The sequence below is a fragment of the Phragmites australis genome, chromosome 20 (genome assembly GCF_958298935.1).
Source record: "Phragmites australis chromosome 20, lpPhrAust1.1, whole genome shotgun sequence".
Lineage (NCBI taxonomy): Eukaryota > Viridiplantae > Streptophyta > Magnoliopsida > Poales > Poaceae > Phragmites > Phragmites australis.
Window position 1 is genome coordinate 23,874,539 of NC_084940.1, and position 15,186 is coordinate 23,889,724.

The window sequence follows — 15,186 nt, forward strand, 5'->3', positions numbered from 1 at the left end:
CTGCTAGGATAATTAGAGCGGGTTTGTGAGTAATTGGAGGCTTATGAGTAATTAGAACGGATCTATATATCTAGTGATGATTTGAGCTTACATGTAAGATGGTTACAGTGGGTTTATGAGTTTATGGATTACATGTATTTTTCTTATCCGTAACCTTTTGCTTATCAAATTTATAATTAAACCCATACCTATACATGTGAATAAATGTTGAAATTCAAACCCACACCCCTTGGGTTTCTCACCCACGGACACACAAGTAATCTCTACCATTTGCCATCCCTACTCCCACCGTCCCTCCGCTTATATATCCGCCTCGGCTCCCTGTCCTCAGTCCAGTTCAGACCCATCACCTCCTCCCCTTCCTCTCTTCGTCTTCCCCACCTCCCTTCCAGAGGAACTCACTCCATCTCATCATCACATCCCAGCCACATAGCACACACACAGCAACGTCAAGAGGAAAAACGAAATCTTTTTAAGTAGTAGATGGCGTCTTCTTCTCCGTCGTGCCGGGGCGGCGGCAAAGACGTGGACCGGATCAAGGGCCCCTGGAGCCCCGAGGAGGACGAGGCCCTGCAGCGCCTCGTGGCACGCCACGGCGCGCGCAACTGGTCCCTCATCAGCCGCTCCATCCCGGGGCGCTCCGGCAAGTCGTGCCGCCTCCGGTGGTGCAACCAGCTCTCGCCGCAGGTCGAGCACCGCCCCTTCACGCCCGAGGAGGACGAGACCATCCTCCGCGCCCACGCACGCTTCGGCAACAAGTGGGCCACGATTGCGAGGCTCCTCTCGGGGCGCACCGACAACGCCATCAAGAACCACTGGAACTCCACGCTCAAGCGCAAGTACTACGCCTCCTCGGTTTCCGGTGCCGGCGCTGCTGATCCTGCCGCCGCCGTGGATGACGACGACCTGGCGCAGCAGCGGCCGCTCAAGCGGACCAGCAGCGACGGCCACCCGGGGCTCTGCTTCAGCCCCGGCAGCCCATCCGGCTCCGATCTCAGCGACTCCAGCCACCACAGCCTCCCCTCCGTCATGCCCTCATCCGCTGCCGCTGCCGTCACCTCCCAGCAGCAGCACGTGTACCGCCCCGTGCCGCGCGCCGGCGGGGTGGTCGTGCTCCCGCCGCCCATGGCCCCGCGGCCGTCGTCTCCGCCGCCGCAACAGGCTCCTCCTACCGCTCCGGCGACCTCCCTGTCGCTGTCCCTCTCCCTGCCCGGCCTGGATCAGCCCGATCCAAGGCCTGTACAGCAGCAGCCAGCTCCTTCTCAGATGCCACCGACACGAACCTTGCCGTTCCAGCTGCAGCCTCCGGCCATGAACCTCGCTTCGTCCCGTTCGCCACAGCCACAGCCGGCGCCGTTCAGCTCGGAATTCCTGTCGATGATGCAGGAGATGATCCGGATCGAGGTCCGGAACTACATGTCCGGGTCGGGTTTCGACCCGCGCTCCGGGCCGGCCGACGGCGCCGTGCACCACGCCGCCACGAAGCGGATGATGGGCATGGCCAAGATCGAGTAGCAAGCATCATCGTCGACAAGCAGATATTGAAGAACGGAAAGATGGAGCAGGCAGCCTTGAAACAGAGGCGGCGGCAAGTGACGAGAAGAAGAGGTCGATCGATGGGCTTCCATGATTCCATCCCCTTGTTAATCAAGATCCCCTAATTCCTTTGTTTAGTTTCCTTGGACAATCTAGCCATTTCTTTGGTCGATACTGTATTTTTTTTCCCCTTGTCCGTAGCTAAGCTCTCCAACAGAACAGATCGAGAAGAAGAAAACTTTCTGAGTCTGTGTGTCTGCGTGGAGGTAGAGGCGGAGCGAGGATCCTTGTTGCTGCCAGAGGCATCCGTCGTCGAAATTGTTATCAAGTTCTTTTTTTTTTTTCTGTACAGAGAGGCAGAGAGAGGGGGGAAAAGGATGGAAAAAGATGAATACGAATCAATGAGAAGAGGCCTCACGCTTGATGGATCATTCTGATTTCTGAGTGTTTTTGCCTTGCAAACCAGATTTTGTTCCTTCATTCAGTAGCTGCGTAGGATTAGTATGCTGGTACAGCACCGTACGACAATAGTTGATGGAGATTTTTGTTTGCGTTTGTTTCCTAGTAGTGGAGTAGTAGTAGTAGTACCTTGTTGGTTGGATACTACTAGTACTTGTTTGGTTGGATATTTGAGGGAGAGGGGGAGAAGTGGAGAATGGGCAGAGGGCAAGGACGAAACGGAATTATGGTGATGATGGGGCTGCCAGGCCAGCCGTTGGACTGCACTGCAGAGTTGGATGAGTGGAGGATGAGCGAGCGACAGATGAGCTGCCTGCCTGTTCTGCACTCCCCCCATTCTCAACCCCTTTCCATCTTTACTTCCGTGGGAAAATTCAGACTACTCCACATGTAAAGGAGTAGTATTGTGCTTTCCATCTTTGCATATTTGTGGCATGTTAAATAGTATTGTGCTTCAACCATTACACATGCACACATGAAGTTATAAAAAATTTAGCATGACCTTTTCGCATATTTGTGGCATGTTAAATATTATTGTGCTTCAACCATTACACATGCAAAAAGGTCATGCTAATTTTTTTAAACTTCATCTGTATAGTCTATCCCGTTTGATTAAACTAATCTAAAGTGAAAATTCAACCTTTGTTAGAGAAAAGGGCAAAACAGTTATTGTACAAGTCAATTTAGGCCAAAAATAAAAGAAAAAGGAGGAAGAGAAGAAAATAACGTGCTATGACTGAATTCTAACTAATAAGTGGTATTTTCTACACGTCAATATTCCTAGATGGTGTTTTCTGGATTCTTTTCCTTACCCTTAGCGTAGTCTGAATTTTCCCTACGTCCGTGAGTAATTTTGTAGAGACAGGGAGAGCGTGTGTTTGAAACGGCACTCGTACCTAACATTGATACGGTTAGCCAGTAGGAGACAAGCATTGCATATGCATCTGCATGGCATGCATTATTAGCCCCGCCCCAGAAAAGACGGAAACCCCAAACTATCAAAGTCAAGGTTGGAGCTGGTTTTGATTTGGAACCAAAACTTGCTCGATACTTGTTTGTGTAGGTATGGATGATGGCTCTAGAGGGAAGATGACAAGTTTGTAGGTAGCACGACTGACTAACCGATGGATGCCCTGTGCCTGTAGTTGGATTATTGTTTAGGCGACATCTTTCTGTGGTTTCCGAGGGATATGAGACTCATCGTGAAATTTATATGACAAACCATGCAGCAGGAGGTAGCGGAGGCCCTAGAGTCCCGGGTACATAGCGGAGGCCCTAGGGTCCTGGGTACAGTTGGTGAGCCCTGGACTTTGCGCCTAGAGGGAAATCAGTCTGACACCGAATAGGGATGCGCTCCAATACAGCCCTGCATAGGGCGTTGTCTTGGCGGCGCCATTGTCTAACTGTGCATTGGATTGAAGGGCGAGGTTGGATGGGATAGGATCATCCATATATTTTTTTGGATGAGATGATCTAATTTTTTGTTTGGTTAGGATGGATATGATGAATTAATTTAGTTGATGGGATTAAAGTTGACAGGGATTAAAGTTGATAGGATGAGCCAATTTTCTATTTGATTGATGAGATTTGATTGGATAGGATGATCCATTCATATTTATATGCATTACATAAGCATTCGGATGAATTTGTGCATATTTGAATTTATTTTAATTTAAATTGAATTAAAAACAGAATATCATATGAAATGATAAAAATGTATATAAATAGAGCATTATAAAAAAAATTCACTTTTTCACCAAATAACCTAGGGTTGAAAATATTTTTATAAATTAGTACATCATATAAGAAGAATATTAGTGAATTGTTTCATATTTTTGAGAATTTTTTTGAGACATTAAAAATTGATAGAATTTACAAAAGTAGTGTTCTTTGAAGAATTTTAATTAAATATTGGCTCATGTTTTGGGATCAAACAAATTATAACAGGTTGCTAATAAGCTCTAGTTTGCTTATGAAAATGTTTAGAATATTTAGAACACTTTTGTATTTGTAAATAAAATCGAGAGTAAAATAAAAAATCACGAACACACTACGAGAGCACGGACGAACGCACACATACGAGAAGGCGAACTTGGATAGCTTGGTCTGGCCGATTTGGCCTGGATTGGCTCATCCAGGATCTGAGCAAATATGCTCTCGATGCTGGTGTAACACCCTAGTTTTTTAATTTTTTAGAAATAGTAATAAATATCCTTTTTCTTAGAATAGGGTGTTATTCTTTGCCTCAAAATCTTAGGAGAAAAAAATTATTTTCTAAAAGCTAGAAAAATGAACCTAGGCTATATTATAGTTTGATTGCTTTCATGCCGAAATAACTGCATTAGGGTTTTTACTGTGCAAAAAAAAAAGTTTTGAAAACCCCGAGGCGTGCCATTTAAGTTTTTGAAAAATGTTGCAAATTTTTCCTAAAAGAAAAGTTTTTTTCCTCTTCCTTGGGCTTCCTTTCTTTCCTTTTCTTTTCCTCTCCTTTTTCTTTTCCTTGGCAACCCAATCAATCATCTTTTTGCGCTGAGCCGGTCGGCATCCTTTCTTTCCAGGCCGAGCGCCAGCCAACTCCCGCCTGGGTCGGCCGAAGGCCACAGCCCAGCAGCGCAGCTCTTCGGCTGTTGGCGCCTGGCCGGTTTCCGCCTCCGCCCGCTTGATAGCGCCCCCCAGTCTCCTTCTTCCTCCCGTAGCCACCCCGAACGCAACTAAACCGGACTCGAATATCTCCATGCGCCGCACGCCTTCCCCTCCTCCCCCGATCCAAATCCCAACCAACTCAAGGTTATCCGCAGCCGCGTGCCTGCCTATATAAGCACCCGAGCACCCTCGGTTTCCCATCTAAAATCCGTGCCGTCTCGAGCTTTTCCGCCGTCGCCATAGCTGCTCGGCTCAATTCCACCCCGGTGAAATCCGTCGCCCGATTGCCGTAGCTGAGCCGCGCCAGAGCATCTCCATCGCCTACCACGCCCGCTGGTGTTTTCACTGATGAGTTTTGGCCATCGGAGCTCCCTCCCCGTAGCTCACCCGAGATCGCCGCCGTCTACCTCGCCGCCGACTGCCTTTCGGTGCCCCGCCGCTCGAGGTAAGCACTAAAATGGATTTCCCTTGTCCACTTCACCCTCTGCCACCGCTCGTCGTTGACCCCCGTGCCTGGTGACGAGGTTCACCATCTCTCCGGTGACAACGTCGCCGCGCCGAGATGTTCGCCGCCGCTTTCGTCTTTGGAGTCGGTCAACTAAGCCCCCCCCCCCCCCCGCCAACAACCGTTAGATCTGTTTTGGATGGCCATGATTAAAAGCTTCGCATACCCTTTCGGCGTCCAATCGCATGCTGCCACGTGGCCACTTAATCCTAGTTAGCAAGTTAGGCCACATCATCGCTTGCATAAGCCGGCCTCCTCATCGATTTAGCCCACGTGGCAGTGGCACGTCAGCACACCTTATCCAGTCATATTTTATCTATTTTATGATGTTGGTTTAGTGTTTGCTCAAGTAACCTAAGTAAGGACCGGTTCATGGAGCGACAACCCAAGATATATCGTACCAACCACGAGACCTGGTATGGGACAGGCCTAGCCTATTAATTAGTGGATTCCAGTTTTTGTGCATGCCAAACAGAAGAGTGGATGTGTGAGGACGGCAAAGACCAGAACCATTTGGTTAGTGGTATGAGATGTGTAGTGGAAGGGAAGGGTGAAAACTTTCCGGAGCTACAAGGCGCAAAAGGGGGCTTCTGGGTGGTGTGAATACCACTTTGACGGCGGTGAAACCTAGCGGGCATGCACATACTGGATGAAACTTTGTAACGGCTTTGTAGTGACTTTCCGGGCAACACACCATTGGAGTGTGTTAAGTGTTTCGCGGACATGGCAACAAGGAAAATCACGACTTGTGGGGAAAGCTGGACAACCTCTGGAGAGTGTAAAATCTGATATATCAGCCGTGCTCACGGTTATGACAGACTTGGATCCTCACATGATTAGCCGAATGGGTTTGGATTGTTTTGGTCTGTTGGGAGCCTGATGTGGGATTCAGGTGGATGGGAAATATGTGGAGATGGTTCTAGGAGTTGGAGGTCTGCTAATGAATCACCTAGATAAGTAGAATTTTTTTCATAATACTTCATTAGTATAGTTGGCTTTTACGCAAAACTTCAACTGTTACAGCTTGTTCCTTGTTTAAGCTTGCATGGCATTTTATCTTCCCACACTTGCGGAGTACTAGTTGTACTCACACTTATTGTTTTTACCCAAATATCCTCCAAGCGCTGCTCAGACATTGAAGGGGGTCCAGATTTGTTTGTTGATGAAGATGAAGACTGCTAGGCTGGCGTTTTCCCTGGTCAATTGCCTGTGGAAGTTAGAGTTTCGCGGAGTTTAGTTGTGTGCTTTTGTTTAAGGATTTGTGGTTTCTTTATTTATTCTAGTTAAACGTTGTAATAATGACACTGCGTGTGATACACTGATGAAGTCGCTGCATATGAAACTTGATCCTGGCATACATGTGGTTTACATCTGGTTTTGTCTCTTTGTAAAACCGGGTGTGACAGCTGGCATTTTATTGGTAGAGGGATGCCTTTATCGCAACGGGAGCAATGGCCTTTTACTGAAATACTTCACTCAGCGGACCATCACCATTAATGGTCTACCCGACGCCCAGATTTGTGTGAAGCTAACAAAAGTCTCAAATACATATTCACTCAAGCCTATCTAAATATGAGACAATGAATATGGCTTGGGTTGATCAAGGATTATGAGTTGGAAGTGCACTATCATCTCGGTAAGGTGAATATGGTCGCCAATGCACTAAGTCGAAAAGCTTGATGCAATTGTCTTATGGTCTCTCCTGAAAATTCCACCCTTTGTGATGATTTCAAGATGCTTGAAATTGAGATGGTCTCGGAGGGTGTTGGAGCAAAAGTTTGTTTTGCCCTAGCAAGTACGGCGAGAGTTTCTTCTAAGGAGGAGACTCAAGCTTGGAGACTAAGTTTGAGAGTAGTAAGGAATACCACGAATGTATTGATTATAAAGATATAGACTGGGCTAAGTGGGAGTATCACAGGAAAAACTCTGTGATTATGCTCCTCCGTGCTGTGTTGAGCGTGTCTCCCTGCTTAGACAACAAGGGCCCCTTATTTATAGGGTTCAGCGTAGCTTAGCGTGCAAGTTACAGATATGTGCAAAATATCCAGGATAAGGCCAAGTTACATGGCCTTATCTTGAATAGCTACTTTTTACCCTACATAGGAGATAGATATCTACCATGCTAATTGTTGTGGTGCCTATACCCAGAGGGGCAAGCCGGTCGACAATTGCGACTCCGCGTTGTGATCTCAGGGGTGTCAAGACAACCGCCATTGAACTGGGGTGTCAGGAGGGCGCCCACTAGCCTAGTTAATTAATGTTGGACACTTCCTTGCAGGCAAAGGATGACCGACGTTCCTCTCCAGATAGATCTTTCTTGGGACCTAATGGCCTACCCTATAGCCTTTGGGAAGCCTGCTCGAGCCCCAGAGATAGGGGCTCCGGGGGAAGGCATGGCTCCGAGAGAGGGAGGCTTCAGGAGGCATGGCTCTGGGAGATAGAGGCTTCAGGAGGCATGGCTCTAGGAGGTAGTTACTCCAAAGCTTGGAAGTCAGAAACTAGCCTTCGGGAGGCGCGGGCCCATGGACATGGGCCAGCGAAGCCATGGGGCCATCGAGGGTCCTTAACAATGACCCCCAATAGTAGCCCCTCGCGAGTGCCACCAGCGGAGCGGTCGGGCCTGCGATTCTTCGGAGCAGGGCCTCCGGCGGTCCCTGGCTTGTTGTTGATGACTCTTGATCCCTAATATAGCTTTGCTTGCCTAGGAAGAGTTGACCCACTTGATCTAACTAGTTCGTCCGATGACACTGGTGACGAGGGGCATTGAATGCGCCCTGTGAGAAGGGCGTGACTACGCCTTGTCAGGTGGATGTGGGACGCGTGGCATCGTATGGTTAGAGGGTCACAGGGGGTGGTTTCGCTTCCCTATGATCGCGGCTTGTCAGGCTAAGGAACAGGGTATACGCTCGTTTTTTTAGGTGAGAGAGTAATCTCTCCCTAAGGTTTATAAAGGGAGGGATTTCCCTAAGCAGCCTTTTCACTCGCGTTGTGTTTTCGTCTGCCCTGGGCCTCCATCTGTCCTTGCTTTGTGTATGTGTATGTAAATTGTTGCTCTTCTTTCTTTTCCACTGTCTAGCACCTTTTGCCGTCTTCCCGTGCTCCGTATGGCTCGCTGGAGTGCCTCGGGTGGAGTAGGAACTCAGGCCGTGGTGGGGGGCCCTCAAGGTGCGCCGGGGCACCCGTTGTTGATGGGGCCACCAGCCGGGGTGGAGCTCCACCGTGCTAGTAGGAGTAATCCCTAGTAGACCACCGTGTTGGGGGTGTCCGCCATCGATGATGAGGAGCTCAACCAGATTGTCAGGGAGGGGAAGATTCCCTCCAGAGCTGTCGTTCGACCTCTGCTGGATGAGGAGGTCCTGAAGCCTCTAGCCCACAAAGTCGTGGTGTTCGAGGCTTTCTTCAAAGCAGGCCTAGGCTTTTTGTCGGCCCCACTGCTCAAGGAGGTGCTCCGCTACTACTTTTGGAGCTTCCGCAGCTCCATGCCAACGCCAACGCCCACCTGGTGTTGGGGCAAGACCTCGTCTTTCCCTAGCAAGTACAGCGAGAGTTTCTTCTAAGGAAGAGACTCAAGCTTGGAGATGAAGTTTGAGAGGAAGGAACACCACGAATATATTGATGATAGAAAAATGTATCATTCTGGGAGGAGTATCATGGCATTCGCTATGATGCGTGTTCTGTATCCGTCCCTTGCCCAGAGGACGATGGCCTCCTATTTATAGGGCCATGTGTAGCTTGGCGTACAGGTTATCATAATATACAAATATCCAGGATCCGGCCAAATTTTTAAGGCTTATCCCGGATAACTACCTTCTATCCTATCGGGAGATAATTATTCACCGTGGTAATTATCGTGGTGCCTGCCCCCTAAAGGGGGCGAGACAGTCACCAATTGCGGCCTGGTGCCGCACAGTCAGGGGTGTCAGGATAGCCTTCACCACGCCAAGGTGTCAGAGTGGCATCTATTCAGCCTAGGCCTTTAATACCGGTCAATTCCTTGCAGGCAAAGCACTACCGGCGCTCCCCTCTCGGTAGATCTTCCTAAGGAATGCTGACTCACCCTGCTGCCTTCGGGAAGGCGGCCTGATCATCCCGAGGCAGGGGCCTCGGGAGGCATAGAACAGGGAGGTGAAGGCTTTGGGAAGTGGGACCCCGGAGGGCCGGGGCTTTGGGAGGCCGAAGCTTCGGAGGACCGAGGTTTCGGGAGGTCGTGTTTTGGAAGGCTTCGGGAGGTCGAACCGGCGGAGCCAAGGGAGGGCTTCGTAGGTGCGAAGGGGTACAGTGAAAGGATCTGATGATATCTGAGATAGAGCTTTTAACATAGGGTTCAGACATCAAGGCTCCGGAGGGACCTGGATGGTGATCTTCGACCGTTATCCTCAGGCTGGTTAATTTCCCCCCAATATTACCCCCTCATTCTTGGGCCTCGATGTTTTGGAAGGGGGAGAGGATGTAGAGGTAAAATCAACCCCAGCCTGGTATCGTATCAAGGATGCCGACTTGCGTTTCTCTGTCCTTCGGAGTTGCCAGAGTAGAGGTTTCGTGTGGGTTTGGAGAATCCCACATGTTTGCCTAGCGGGACAAGACGTGCCACTACTGCATTCTGACTAGATAATGCGAGGGGTCGCTAGGGTCTTGTGCCCTCGATCCTGTCATGCATCGAATGGGGTTTGGGTTATCAACGTAACAGGACGTCTGCATGAGAAAATGAGGCATTTCATCGTGGAGTGCTACCACATGCTAGAGGGAAACCGGATATGGCCACGGCCCGCTCCCCTAGGTGTTTAATGGGAGGACACGGCGATGTTCGTCTCGCTTCATCTTTCGGACCTACGTGGCTGCGTGGCTTGGGTATAAAGCCGGGGTTACCCGGTTGGTGTCTCCACAGCCCATGACCAAGTAGTTAACCTTGAATTGAGTATGGCATCGTCTTCCTCCTCATCCTCCTCGGAGACATCGATGATCTTGATGGCTCCATCGGGATCCGGGCTGTTTTGGTCGTCGGTAGAGGCGTCGAAGGCAAAAAAGCTTCCACCTTTGCAGGGGAGGCTGTCGGAGGATTAACTCCTGTCGCAGAGATCCCGAGAGACCCCTTTTTAAAGATTCAGCTGGGGGGATGATTCTGAATAAGTTCATCGGAGAAATAAATGGAGGTGGAAGTAAATGCAATGGCCGGTGGTGGGGGATGATCGACCTAGTGCAAAGGGAAGTAAATGCACCAGAGTTTAGACAGGTTCGGGCCGCACGGGGGCGTAATACCCTACTCCTGTATGGATGCAATATCTTACCCTGAGGGGGATCCCTCAGGGATATGTCTGGTTACAAGAATATATTGTCTAACTAAGAGCTTGAGGCTCCTTGTTCTAGCTCTGCTCAGGCTTGCTTGCGACGTTTTTGTCTGAGTGTGGCACGGTCGACTGCTTGGGCTTGTCTCTTTTTCGATTGTTCTATCCTCCGATGTTCTGATGTTTCTCTCGCCCTCCCTTCTCTTTGTATGCCCATCCTTTTATGCACTCGCCGGCCGTGAAATACCCCAAACGAGAAGGAAGGGGCACAAGTTCCAAGACACCACGACTAAGAAAGGCGTCATCATTTCCTCTGGGCGAAGTGACAGGGGCGGTGGAAAAATGCGGCGCGCGTCCGGTCACTCGTTACTGTGGATGCCCTGGCGACGGGCGTCGTTGAGAGGGCCCACCGAGCAGCCACAGAGGCACCCGGTGTGCCCGCCCTGTCTTATTCCTCTGCCACGGCAGGGCGGCAGACGGAACGCCTTGATCCTGGCAACGTTATCCCGAGATACACCGGATGATACGGGACGGGACCCGTGCAATTAATGGCCCCACGCCTCTCTGCCAAAGCATGGCAGGGACTGACACTGCGGCGGGAGCAATTGGGGATGTCAGGCCGCGCACGCCCATTAAATGCGGCCTCGGACCTCTGACTGGGTGACACCTCATCGGCGGGCCCCTCAGGAGCCCTTCTGGGTCGTCGGGGCACCGAGTGCTCGGGGGTATTGTTCACCTCCCCGAGCACTCTCTCCTGAGCACTCTCGCACGAACCTTCGGGGAACCGAGTGCTCGGAGGCTGCCATGTGCAACCCCGAGCACTCTCTCCCGAGCACTTTTGCACTGACCCTCAGGGAACCGGGCACTCGGGGTCTGCCGCACGCAACCCCCCTCGCGCTCTCTCCCGGAATGTAGCTCTTCTGATCATCGGGGGACTAGGGTGCTTGGGGGCGACCGGGCACCTCCCCGAGCACTTTCTTCCCGGTACTTGGACTCTGCGGGTCATCGGGGAACTGGGGTGCTCGGGGGCCAGAGGCTGTGGCCCCGAGCACCTTCTCCCGGACTTAGATTCTGCGGGTCATCGGGGAACTGGGGTGCTCGGGGACCAGAGGCTGTGGCCCCGAGCACCTTCTCCCGGAACTTAGATTTTCCTCATCCCGCAGAAGGGACCTCGCGGGATGGTGACACGTGGCGGACGGCTGGCCTGGCCTCGGGACTCAGGGATCCCCGGTTCCTGATACACCGATAGAGGCGGTTGTCCACTGCTCTGGCCCGACCCTTTGGCCGGGGAGGGCATGTCTGTCAAGATCATCGATATCTCCGATGACGACGAGGAGATCGACTGGGATCTCCTGCTAAGGGAGAGTGAGCCAACGTCTGTGGGCCCGACGGCGAAGCAGGAAGAGGCCGGGAAGGCGTGGGAGAGGGCCTCACCAGTGACCTCCTCGGACTCCTCAGCGTCCTCCGACAGCTCGTGAGCCAGCAACTATATTGGCTTCCGCAACAGCAGGACACAGATGAGGCGCATACGCCGTCTCATGCGTGGCCCATGTTGGGACCCATAGGAGGTGAAGGCGGACACCGGGATGACGTACTTGGTGACACCGTGATATATCCATGTCACGGCTGGACTTAGTCACCTTGTACTCTTTCTCGCCTTGTTTGGCTCCGTAGGGATCCATCTTCTTCGTGGCAATTTCTTGTACGGTTGTTTTAGTTTGTATCCCCTGTACGTACTGGTTGTTTAATAATATAACGTGGATCTTCGGGAACGGTCATGTCTCCTTTCATATCGTAATGCAAGAGGACCGTTTGAACGGGTGGCCGCGTGCGTGCCTTCGTGCCACCAAACCGTACTTCTTCGTCCCTTTCAATGGTGACAACTAGTTTTTCTAATGACCAGTGGATACGTAGGGTAACTAAGGAGAACTAGGTGGAGTACTGGCGACCTCGTTTTCCCTGGTTACTGCGTACTCCTTCCTAATTTGTTCCAGATTTCCGACTCAGTGAAGTCCCTCTGGAACCTTTGGAGATGAACTCTGGAGGTGGTCCTTGACCCTTCGGGTTCCTTAGCAACTGCCTGGGTTGAAGGCGATGCTGTGTTGGTGGTGCAGCCGAAGGCTAGGCAAGAGAGGTGGTCCGCGACCATCCTTGGCTCTTAGCCGCTGGCTGTTTCCGGAGGTACTCCGTTCGGAGCTTGGCAACGGCACGTCGGAGGTGAAGCCGAAGGCCGAAGAGGTGGGAGAGGTGGTCTGCGACCCCCTCGGCCCTTAGCCGCTGCCCGATTCTGGAGGTACTCCATCCGGAGCCTGGTGATGGCGCATCGAAGTCGAAGCCGAAGGCTAGGCGAGAGAGGTGGTCCGCGACCCCTCGGCCCTTAGCCGCTTCCCGACTCCAGAGGTACTCCGTCTAGAGCCTGGCGATGGCGTGTTGGAGGAGAAGCTGAAGGCTAGGCGGGAGAGGTGGTTCACGACCCCCTTGACCTTTAGCCGCTGCCTGACTCCAGAGGTACTCCGTCCGGAGCCTGGTGACGGCGCGTCAGAGGTAAAGCCGAAGGCTAGGCAGGAGAGGTGGTCCGCGACCCCCTCGGCCCTTAGCTGCTGCCCGGCTCTAGAGGTACTCCGTCTGCAGCCTGGTGATGGCACGTCGGAGGTGAAGTCGAAGGCTAGGCGGGAGAGGTTGTCCGCAACCCCCTCGGCCCTTAGCCGCTGCCCGGCTCTGGAGGTACGCCGTTTGTAGCCTGGCGCATCAGAGGCGAAGCCGAAGACGGAAGAGGTGGTCCGCAACCCCCTCGGCCCTTAGCCGCTGCCGGCTCCGAAGGTACTCTGTCTTGAGACTAGCGACGGCGCATCGGAGGCGATGCCGAAGGCTAGGCGGGAGAGGTGGTCCACAACCCCCTCAGCCCGCAGTCGTTGCCCGGCTTCGGAGGTACTCCGTTTGAAGCATGACGACGGCGCATCGGAGGCGAAGCCAAAGGCTAGGCAGGAGAGGTGGTCCGTGACCCCCTAGGTCCTTAGCCGCTGCCCGGCTCTAGAGGTCTCCATCTGGAGCCTGGCGATGGCGCATCGGAGGCGAAGCCGAAGGCTAGGCAGGAGAGGTGGTCCGCGACCCCCTCGGCCCTTAGCCGCTACCCGGCTCTGGAGGTACTCCGTTTGTAGCTTGGCGCGTCAGAGGCGAAGCCGAAGGCGGAAGAGGTGGTCCGCGACCCCCTCGGCCCTTAGCCACTACCAGGTCTGAAGGTACTCTGTCCGGAGACTAGCAACGGCGCGTTGAAGGCGAAGCCGAAGGCTAGGCAGGAGAGGTGGTCCACGACCCCCTAGGCCCTTAGCTGCTGCCCGACTACGGAGGTACTCCGTCCGGAGCCTGGCAACAGCGTATCGGAGGCGAAGCCAAAGGCTAGGCGGGAGAGGTGGTCCGTGACCCCCTCGGCCCTTAGTCGCTGCTCGGCTCCGAAGGTACTCCATCCGGAGCCTGACAACGGCGCGTCAGAGGTAAATCCGAAGGCCAGGCGGATGAGGTGGTCGGTGACCCCCTCGGCCCTTAGCCACTGCCCGGCTTTGCGGTCTCTGCAATGGATAGTCGGGGGTTCCACTATGTTTCCCGTGCCATGAGGCGCGGGCTTTTATTTAATGTTAGTATAATCCTCATAAAAAAATATGTAAAAGGTGTTTTCAAAGGAGATGATAGGGTAATGTTGTTACCTTTTACCATAAGTGTTTGAGTCACGTGATCATACCTTCCCCTACAGGGAGGGGGATCTTTATACCTCTTTGATCTGTGTGTGGTGCTCTTTGGGGACCAGTGGGTTTCGCATCCCTTCAGCACGGAGGTATTAGCCTTCAAGATGCCAGGGTACCTTTTCCGCTAGGTCTTTTCAGAATCTTTTTGCCCAGTGGAGTTTTCGAAGAAACATCTCCATCGCGGGGGTTTTCGGAAGTCTCTCCATGATGCGGAGATTTTGTAAGGCTCTCCGTTGTGCGGAGGTTTAGAAAAGCTCTCCGTTTTTACCGAAGGATTGGTGAAGTTTTCCATTTTTACCGGAGGTTTTTGGTAGAGTTCACTGTTTTTACCGGAGGTTTGGTAAGGTTCTACGTTTTTACCGGAGGTTTTGGTAAAGATCTCTGTTTTTACAGGAGGTTTGGTAAGGTTCTACGTTTTTAATGGAGGTTTTGGTAAAGGTCTCTGTTTGTACCGAAGGTTTTTTTTACCGGAGGTTTGGCAAAGCTCTCCGTTTTTACCAGAGGTTTTGGTAAAGTTCTCCTTTTTTACCGAAGGTTTGGCAAAGCTCTCCATTTTTACCAGAGGTTTTGGTAAAGTTCTCCATTTTTACCGGAGGTTTTGGTAGAGTTCTCCGTTTTTGCCGGAGGTTTGGTAAGGCTCTTCGTTTTTGCCAGAGGTTTTGGTAAGACTCTCCATTTTAGCCAGAGGTTTTGGTAAGGCTCTCCATTTTTGCTGGAGGTTTGGTAAGACTCTCTGTTTTTGCCGAAGGTTTGGTAAAGCTCTCCGTTTTTGTCGGAGGTTTTGGTAAGACTCTCCATTTTTTTGGAGGTTTTGGTAAAACTCCTTGGCATGTATTAATGCCGAAGGTCCTACACACTATCGGAGCTACGCAATACCTTCCAAGAAACCTAGGCAGTCTTGCCTTCCAGGTGACCTAGGCATGCTACGCCCGTGGTGTGTAGGCTTGTCGTGCTCCCAAGGAAACGCCCGGGGTGCACCGAAACACTGTCCACTAAGGATGTGCCCTGGCATGTGGCATTT

The 15,186-nt window shown here is 51.9% G+C and overlaps 1 protein-coding gene across 1 annotated transcript; it reads left to right on the plus strand.

Moving 5' to 3' along the window:
• The first annotated feature begins 313 nt into the window (after nt 1-313).
• On the plus strand, nt 314-1,967 carry LOC133901838 (transcription factor MYB44-like). The gene has a single exon (XM_062343352.1). The coding sequence runs from the start codon at nt 484-486 to the stop codon at nt 1,513-1,515; it is 1,032 nt and encodes a 343-aa protein (XP_062199336.1). The 5' UTR covers nt 314-483; the 3' UTR covers nt 1,516-1,967.
• Nucleotides 1,968-15,186: the final 13,219 nt, after the last annotated feature.

What these genes read in the sequence shown, in the direction of transcription:
- LOC133901838 (XM_062343352.1), top strand. Translation starts at nt 484, where the DNA reads ATGGCGTCTTCTTCTCCGTCGTGCCGGGGCGGCGGCAAAGACGTGGAC.